At 28.7% G+C, this 9,740-nt stretch overlaps 1 protein-coding gene across 1 annotated transcript; it reads left to right on the forward strand.

The window, feature by feature from the left end:
* Positions 1–5,215: 5,215 nt before the first annotated feature.
* On the forward strand, positions 5,216–9,426 carry LOC145949677 (cysteine proteinase mucunain). The gene is made up of 5 exons (XM_083060429.1): positions 5,216–5,712; positions 7,008–7,243; positions 7,679–7,819; positions 8,056–8,508; positions 9,117–9,426. The coding sequence occupies exons 1-5, from the start codon at positions 5,289–5,291 to the stop codon at positions 9,213–9,215; spliced, it is 1,353 nt and encodes a 450-aa protein (XP_082916555.1). The 5' UTR covers positions 5,216–5,288; the 3' UTR covers positions 9,216–9,426.
* The last annotated feature ends 314 nt before the right edge of the window (positions 9,427–9,740 follow it).

A 9,740-nucleotide genomic window follows, 5' to 3' on the forward strand; every position in this document is an offset into this window, starting at 1 on the left:
TAACTAGTGATTTAATTTGCATAATGCACAAAGTTAAATATTTATTATTATATGATAGTAAAATTGAAATACTTTATATCTCTATATATATTTTATATTTTATATTTTTATTTAAATTATTTAAGTTACTGAATTAAAGACGTTTTCTGTTTTTTTAAAATACACATACGTTAGTGGAAGTTGTTAGTGATTATTAAAATATTAAACAAATATATCAAAAGAAACTTTTTTAACTTCTATTAATTATTATTATAAACTTTTTAAAGATTAGAATTTTCAACAATAATAAGTACACTTAAATATATCATTTTCTATATAAATAGGTATAAATAAAAAGTAACATTTCTATTGAACTAATTTGTCTATTGGTATAGACAATATATTTTTATTATATAGCAAAAAGATATTATATTTCTTTACATTATTGTCTTGGAGAGAGAAAAATAGAAAATCAATATTTTAAAATTGCAGACATTGAAATTGAGAATTATACAGAATGCAAATAATAATAGAGGTGGATTATTTTATTTTTTATTTTATTTTATTTATGAAAAAACAAGATGTTGAATAACTATATTATATAAGCAATTATTTTTAATTAATATTTTATTTTATTTGTGAGAATTACATTTATGGTACTTTGTAAAATAGAATAACTATATTGCTATCACTTCGTTATACAAGTTCCTTTCAGATTTTGAAAACTTAATACACATTATTATTTGCTTATGCATTCGATTCAAATAGCAACATGACAAATTAACTTGCTTTAAGATGGTGATGTGTGTTCTTCTAACTCATTTTCGTTTCTTTCAGGAGAAAAGAATTCATTTTCATTTTTTTTTAATTTCGTTGGAAAAGGGGGAGAAAAACTAGAATACCTTTATCTCCATAATTGATGATAATATTAATTAAAAATTGTTTTGAACAATATTCCAATATAATTATATCATGTACCAACTCTTATTTCACTATCTTTTATATTAAAATACATAGATGTTTGTGCCAAGACTGCTGGAAAATTAAGGTCGAGCTATTGTTTTAGACCTAGGTTATCATACATATGAATTCAAAATGAAGATGATATATACATTCATGTTTGAACTTGAAAGGTGGAATACTTCTTAATTTAGCAGGTATATATTAAACCTACTAAACTATGGTTGTGTTATTCGATTTATACGTGTATATAAATTTATTGAATTTGAATAGAAGTTGTTGGTTCTACTTGTAATCAAATATAATTAAGTGATATACTAAAAAAACACCATTTTACTTTAATAGGATTTTTCATTGTCTTTTAAGTCATCATGATTTATGATCCTATTTAACTTCAATTTATTTTAACATAGTTAAATAAGGATAAAACTTATACGCATAATTATAAATGTGATTAGTGTTATTTTATAATAAAATTGAAGCTTCATCTCAATAAAATTTAATAAAGAATTTAATTAAATATTAACATGAAATGTTAAGATAAAAATCTAATTTTAGTCTCAGCAAAGCAGAAGAAAACTCCTGCCAATATTATGTTACTAAAAAAAATATAATTTTAATAATAATAAATAAAAAAAAACATTACCAACATTTATATTTAAGTTTTTATAAAATGATTAAATTTGTTGATGTAGTATCTAACAAAAACAAAATCATGCTGAGGATCAAGAATTTTATGAGATTTGGGGTTTTGTTATATTGTTTATATATATATATATATATATATATATATATATATATATATATATATATATGTGTGTATGTGTGTGTGCACGTGCGCGGGAGAGAAAAATTTAAATATATAATAATTGAACTTTGTCATTAAAATATAGGTTTATTGGGGATTTTAAATTTAATTTGGAGATTCCAGATTTTTTTTTTTGAAATTGCAATGTTGAACCTTAGAAAATTAATTTAATATTTTAACTTTATTATATCATATGTGGTATCATAATGTTTGATTATCTTTATATATTTTAGAGAGGTCAAGACATTTCATATCACTAATAGTTATACATAGACAAGTTATTAGAAAATTATAGATACTTATTTAGATAGGATATAAAAAATAAAAAAAATTAATTTAAAAGATATAATGGTCCACTAAAAAGTTGAGATCAAAAGTAGTTATATACTTCGATCTCCTTTATTTATATATATATATGATTGGGCCCAAAGTGTCATCTAAGGTTGTTAGAAAATCAACCTTGTCACGATTTCTGTCCGTTTTCGGCAATAAGCCCAGCCATACGAACCTAACATTCCTATTTGGGCCTGTGTTATTATAATCTTGTTTATAATGATTGGCACAAAACTTGTTTATTATGATCAAATTAAATTATCTCAGAGACTTTATCAGCATTTTTTCTTATCATGATTCCAACAAAATAATAATAATAATAATTTGGTTACTTTTTATATATGTATGTGACTAATGCGTTACAACATGAGCAGAGTGACAAAAAAAAAGATAAAATAGTTTTAATTTTTTATCTTGGGGCCAGTTATCCCACTCTTTAAAGTGTCTTCAATATAGCGAAAAAATCAGTTGACGGTAAATACTTTAGGGACGAATAAAAAAAAAATGTGACTAATGCGTCACTGAGGTAGTTATTTTGTATTCCCCAAAAGTATAATATTAGAATAACATGCAAGTTTTCATGCATGTAATTCTAAATTTTTAATCCCTTTTCATTCATATTTCTTTTTTAGGCATAATAATCGATATTAGTTTATTAGATAACCATTTGTATTTGTTAATAATTTATTAGATAACCATTTGTATTCTTTTTCTTTATTTTTTTTCTTCAATTTATTTGACAACCATTTCTTTTTGTTTTCAATGAAGTCATTGGTTTGGAGAAACAACAATTGATTGTTATCCTTATATCCTGAATAACATATGTTTTGTTATTATCAAGCTTTATGCATGTTTCATTTGAAAGACTATTTCGCTATACATTATAAAGTTTGAGATTAGAAAGCAATAAAAGGAGAAAAAAAATGCTTTGTTTACGTGCTCTTAGAGTCTGATGTATTTGGATATTGGATATGGCACACTCTTGTTGAAGTTTTAGCAATAATTATCCTCCTATATTATTTTATGGAATAGACTTATATATAATCACAACAATATCATATATAATACTTTTGATGATGATTAGTAATTTAATGTGTTTCTTGTATTGAAAATGTACACAACACTTGTCAATGTTAAGACAAAAATAATATCAATATCATTATTTTTCTTCAAACTTTTATTTTTCAACTTTGTATTATTTTAATATTAAACTTATTAATTACCTAAATCTTGAACTTTAAATTCTAATTCAACGTAAATATAGTTGGATTGATTGAAGATTCCAATCGGAGAAATTGATCCTACCCAATTTAATTCGGTCGGTTGAAATAAAATAATATAGTTTGTATTGTTATTTATAATCTAGTCAAAGATTTAAAGCACGAAAATGGCTAGTTTGTGTTTACGAGTACTATTATTTTCTATGCTCAGAAAAATTTGTCTTTGCATTCACACCCACTTTGGGAAAATGAGGAGGTCACGGTTTTAATTCCATTGTTGTTGTTCTTCGTTTTCCATTTGTGGCAACCTTCCCATAAGAAAAAGGTCATTATTTACGTAGCGTATGTTGGCACCAATTACCAAGGTCTCATTTCCAATCATATATCATTTATTCTTTTTCAAATCAACATCCTCATACACAAATACATGTCCTTATGTCTCATGTCTTGTTTGTTCATTCAGGTCTCCAAATGCAAACTAATCAACATTCACTCTCTAGTACACTTCTTTATCTTGTGCTCATTGTTATCTATCCATCCATGGGACACTTCGAATATTGTTTTTGGAGTCTATGATGTTTGTAGAAATGCACTAACTATCGGGGGAATCAAAATTAATTATGAAAAGGATTTTATAATTTTCTTAGAAATTTAGTAAAGAATTTGTTATTTTGAATCTTTTACTATTTAACCTAATGGATGTGAAAATCCTTCAAACATCTATAGTTATAAAACACCAAGTGGGATTAATTTCTAATATAGTGGATTAAAGATACCTGTGATAGGACCAAAATTAATCTTACTATTTGTAAAACATTTACTTTATTGTCTACACATTAGTAACTATAAAACAATGCATTTTTTTTTATCTCCTAATTGAGAATTAAGGACTAGTTTCTCGAGGTACTGATAAACATTTAGGGGGTTCACCTCTCACAATAAATATTTTTTCCATACACATTGATTTTGTAGAAGCACACTCTTTAACATAATTTTGGCTATATTCATTTTATTCTCAGTTAAAATATATTAAAAATTACAAAATTATGATAAAAATTTATTTTTCTTTAAAATATTACACTACAGTATACACTTCATCAATAAATGAGGTAAAAAATAATTATAAATATCAAATTTAGCATATAAAAAAAAGATAAATTATCTATACAAATAACAAATTAGCTTAATACTATTTTGTTATCGATATAGATAGTGTTATTAGTATAAATAAAAAAGAATTCATTAATAAAAATTTGTTTTTTTTTTATATATCAAAACAAGAAGTCAACTAGCATTTTAACATGTATAATATAAAAAAAATATTTATTATGTATAGTTAAAATTTACAATAAATTATATATACAAATAAATAATATATTTAAATATATAAATTATATTTAAAATTTGTATAAATAGATATTTTTAATCATACAAATTATAAGATTTATGATAAAAAAAATTTATATTGTATGACAATATTACTTTTATTTATTGATAATTTATTTTAAAAATATTAAAATTTAATTTCTAAACAGTTAGGATAAATAAGATTAAAGATTCTCTTAAACTTCTAAAACTGCATTCGTGTTTAATATAAAAAAAAAAATTGATTTTTATAATTTAACGTGGTTTAAAATAATCTAGGAAATACATTAGAAATTATGTTATCCAACACGTTTTATCTTGGAAACTAAAAACGAAATCAGCAAGACTCCATTAAAAAAGAGATGTATTTAGGTGTTGTGAAGTGACGTTGAAATTGAATTGATTCAAATGCTAAACATAGAGCGAACAACCAACATCATCAACAACAAAAACAACAACAACGTTGTTGTTATCCAGTTCATATATTTATTTATATTCATGGATTGAGATACATACACGCACACACATGCAATCCGATTCCAACGCCTATATAAACAACCCCTTCACAACCTCATCTCTCACCTCATCATCTTTTCTTCCTCCACCACCACGCCACCACCACCATGACGCTTTCCCATGCACTCCTTTTCTCCCTCCTGGCCCTGGGGGCCTCGGCGCTGGACATGTCCATCATGGACTACGACGAGAGGCACGCGTACGAGGCGTGGCTGGTGAAGCACGGGAAGGTGTACAACGCCCTCGGGGAGAGGGAGAAGAGGTTCGAGATCTTCAAGGACAACATGAGGTTCGTGGAGGAGAGTAATGGGGCAGGAGATAAGAGTTTCAAGCTGGGGCTGAACAGCTTCGCGGATCTCACCAATGAAGAGTATAGGGCCATGGTTTTGGGAAGGAGGGGAGAGAAGAAGAAGAGGGTTGGGGCCAAGAGGAGTGGACGCTATGCTTTTCGTGGTGGGGAGGAGTTGCCGGCTACGGTGGATTGGAGGGAGAAAGGTGCGGTTGCACCCGTTAAAGATCAAGGCCAATGTGGTGAGCCTTCTTTGTTTTTCCTTTGTTGTGCATGTGCATGTATAGGTTAAATTAATCTATCGGTTATGAAAACTAGGGTTTATCTCAATATAAAGGTTGCTATGCTCGATAAAAAAATAAACTCATATCGACATGAATTTGATTCCATAAGAATCTTGTTGGGGGATAATTTAAAATTAATTACCTTTTATAAGTGTATGTTGAGCTTTAAGATTTGTCTTCACCTCATCAAGTCTTCGAACTTAACTCATATAAACTTTTCATTATAAAAAAATGTCAGGATTTATTTGTGTTTTTATTTTGTATTTCCATTTTTAATTACAAAATTTTTATTTTTTTAAATTTGTTCCATGTTTTGAAAGATTCGTGGAGGAAACAAAGAAAATAAAAAGACTTACTTTTGGTGTTTCATGCATAAATATTTGAAAATAAGGTAAAAAGATGTAAGTTTGATTCCTCCCAATGTGAGAACCTTATTGATGGATAATCCATAAATTAAGTACATCTATAAGTGTTCATAAGATTTTAGAGGTTTGTTCTAATCCTAATGAACCTTCGAACTCCACTCATTTAAAATTTTTCATTATAATAATAAACTAACATTTATTTGCCTTTTTATTTTGTATCTTCATTTTTAATTACAAAATTTTCACGTTTTTTAAAATTTGTTCCATGTTTCGAAAGATTTGTCAATAAAACAATTATTTTTAATGTATCGCTACAATTGCATTGTTTTTAGAATCTTGGTAGAGGTGTAGAGGGGATGGAACATTTTTTATTTTGTCGATTTGGTGAGTTGCTGAAAATTCGTTGTCGTTTGAATAGGGTTTTTGTTTTTTTTCTTTCACATTTTGATAGAATTGGTTTTTAATGATTTGTTGTTAAAAAATCAATTTTAAAAGAATTGCGGTAGAAAAAAGTTGAGGATGATGTTTTTGAAGTATGTCCAAAAGAATTAAGCGATTTTATTTTGATTTTTCCTTTGAGTTAATCTAGTGATTGTTAATTTATACTTACATATTTTTTGAAATAATTTTTTCTCAGTATTACTTTTGAAATATGTTACCATATTTCAATAAGTATTTTAAAAAAACAATAGATTTTAGGGCAACTTATGTGAATGGATCATGTTGTTGCCAAAAATTGTTATGAATCAAGAACAGGGTTTGTTTTGTTCATGTTGGTAGCTATCATTTTATTTGTGACATTCATCATATGCACAAAATGTAATTTATGACATGAAGTGTGTGTGATGATGATTGCTTTGAAATAAATTGACTCTGGTTTCCATGAAGGGAGTTGTTGGGCATTCTCCACGGTTGCTGCAGTGGAAGGAATAAACCAGATTGTAACTGGCAACCTCACCACTCTGTCAGAGCAAGAATTGGTGGATTGTGACAGAGGCTATAACATGGGGTGCAACGGAGGTCTCATGGACTATGCTTTTGAGTTCATAATACAAAATGGAGGCATTGATACCGAAGAGGATTACCCTTATCTTGCACGAGATAATACATGTGATCCAAACAGAGTATGTCTCCCTTCTCCTGTCCTTTCAACATTTTTCAAATGAAAAGCATCAGCAATATACCCTCTATCTCACTCTTCTTAGTACACTTTTTTATTAATTAGAATTTATTAAAAATAAAAAAATAAAGAGTGAGTCATTAAATTAAATAAGGTGTGAGATTCATTAACTTAAATTTTAACAAATTAAAATTAGTGGGTTATGAACTAGCATTTCTCTTCTTTGAGATATGCAACAGTTAGTAGAGTTTAGTCTAAAGACTTTTGTACCATTAGCTAATTAGAAAGCATTCTATGAGTAATGTTTAAAGAGAATTTTAATGATATGATAATTTGGAATTGAATACGAGGGTATATTTTAATTATGTTATTCAATTCAATTCAAATGATACCTTAAATGTGTAATTCTTAGTTTATTTACCTGTCTTTGTTATATCAGAAAAATGCTCGGGTTGTCACCATTGATGGATATGAAGATGTCCCACAAAATGATGAGAAATCTATGATGAAGGCTGTTGCAAACCAACCAATTAGTGTTGCCATTGAAGCTGGTGGCAGGGAATTTCAACTCTATGAATCGGTAATATATCTGTCTTGTTTACCAGTTTTAGCCTTTTTTTCATAACAGTTTTAGTTTAAAAGATTTTAATTAAAAAATAATTTTAAGGTGATTCTTAACATTATTATTTGTCAACAAAGTTACTTAGATGAGACTTTTATCTCTTGTATAAATATTCAAATGGTTAAATTAATGATAAGAACATCCTAGTATTGTTTGTTTTTGTAATTTTGTGATTATGATATTTGTTGATGCAGGGTGTTTTCACTGGGCGATGTGGGACAGAGCTAGACCATGGTGTTGTAGTGGTTGGGTATGGAACAGAGAATGGTACTGATTACTGGCTAGTGAGGAATTCTTGGGGTTCATCATGGGGAGAGAGTGGTTACATAAAGCTAGAGAGGAATCTGTTGAAAAGTGAGACAGGGAAGTGTGGAATTGCAATGGAGGCATCATACCCCATAAAGAATGGTGCTAACCCACCAAACCCTGGTCCAACTCCCCCATCTCCTCCAACCCCTTCAACTGTTTGTGATGAGTACTACTCTTGCTCCCCTGGAACCACATGCTGCTGCCTCTTTGACTATGGAGGGTTCTGCTTTGGTTGGGGATGCTGCCCCATTGAGTCTGCAACATGCTGTGATGACAAGTCCACTTGTTGCCCTCCTGAATTCCCTGTCTGTGATTCTACTTCTGGATCTTGCCTATTGGTAATTCATTTACCCTCTTTCATTGCTTTTGCTATCAATCTTTTCTTCTAAATCTTTCATTGCTTTTGCTATCAATCTTTTCTTCTAAATGTCATATAGTGATTAGTGGTTAGTTATTAGTTGGGTTGGAAACATATTGTTGTACAAGAATTCCCTTCTTATATAAAGACGGATTAGAAATTATGTGATTTAAGATCATTTAATATTTTCTCTATCTCAACATACTACTATTTGTTGTCAATTTCACTAAAGAATAAATGAGATTCATTAAATTAAAAGGGAAGATTTTGGTGAACAAAACTCAGATGCTTCGATATCTTTTACTCAAATACATGGTAAAACACCACTTGTCTAAAAAATATTCTCACATATTAAATATTTCTAGTGTTGTTTTTCAATCGGTATTGATTAAAGAGAACTAAAAAACTCTAAAGAATAACACAAGTTTTGTCCTTATTTGATGGGTTACCCAATAGGTGAGAAAATGTGAGTTAGAACAAGCATGTTAGTAGGTTTTCTTCTAGACTTGTGACTTTTGGTGTTTAGGTTTGAAGTTCATTTCCTATGTGTGTTTAACTTTTTGCTGCTAATTTTCCTCCATGCAACAGAGCCGAGACAACCCATTTGGGGTAAAAGCTTTGAAAAGAACGCCTGCTACAAGTACTTGGACCCAAAGGAAAGTTGCCATGAAAACTAACTATGCATAAGAGAAGCCAAATGAATCAGCAATGGTTTAGGCTCAACCAATATTAATGCTAGAGAATGCTTGCACGTGGCTTCCATAAATATCTCTCTACAGAACTGAACAAAACACATTGTTTTATTCAAATCTATTTGCTGTAAATTTCTCTACAACTACTCATGTAGTATCCAATTTGGATGTTGATGCTTTTATTAACTCTACTTACTTGGTTCCAATTTCTTGTTTGTCTTTCTTTCTTTAATTTTTCTGCCATAACGCGTTTTAATATATGGTTCAATTAGTTTAGGCACATATCCCAATTTCATTTGACAGCTTGAAATCAGTTTTTATCTAAACCAAATTTATCCAACTTTAACACAATTAGATACATAACCTACTTCCAAATTCTCTCTCTCAATCAATTAGTTGAAGGAAGCACCAAATCACGCGAATAAATTTATTTAAACTATATACTTACGGGCCTTGTTCACTGGTGCAGTGATTAAAGAATTATCAAATTGATTTTTTTTTATTAAAATGAAACTAAGTG

Source organism: Cajanus cajan, chromosome 7 (genome assembly GCF_000230855.2).
Source record: "Cajanus cajan strain Asha chromosome 7, NIPB_CcT2T_4, whole genome shotgun sequence".
Classification (NCBI taxonomy): domain Eukaryota; kingdom Viridiplantae; phylum Streptophyta; class Magnoliopsida; order Fabales; family Fabaceae; genus Cajanus; species Cajanus cajan.

Excerpts from the sequence above, each read along its gene's own strand:
- LOC145949677 (XM_083060429.1), top strand. The coding sequence starts at position 5,289 with ATGACGCTTTCCCATGCACTCCTTTTCTCCCTCCTGGCCCTGGGGGCC. Across the intron at positions 5,713-7,007 it reads TAAAGATCAAGGCCAATGTG|GGAGTTGTTGGGCATTCTCC; the intron begins GTGAGCCTTCTT and ends GTTTCCATGAAG. Across the intron at positions 8,509-9,116 it reads CTTCTGGATCTTGCCTATTG|AGCCGAGACAACCCATTTGG; the intron begins GTAATTCATTTA and ends TCCATGCAACAG.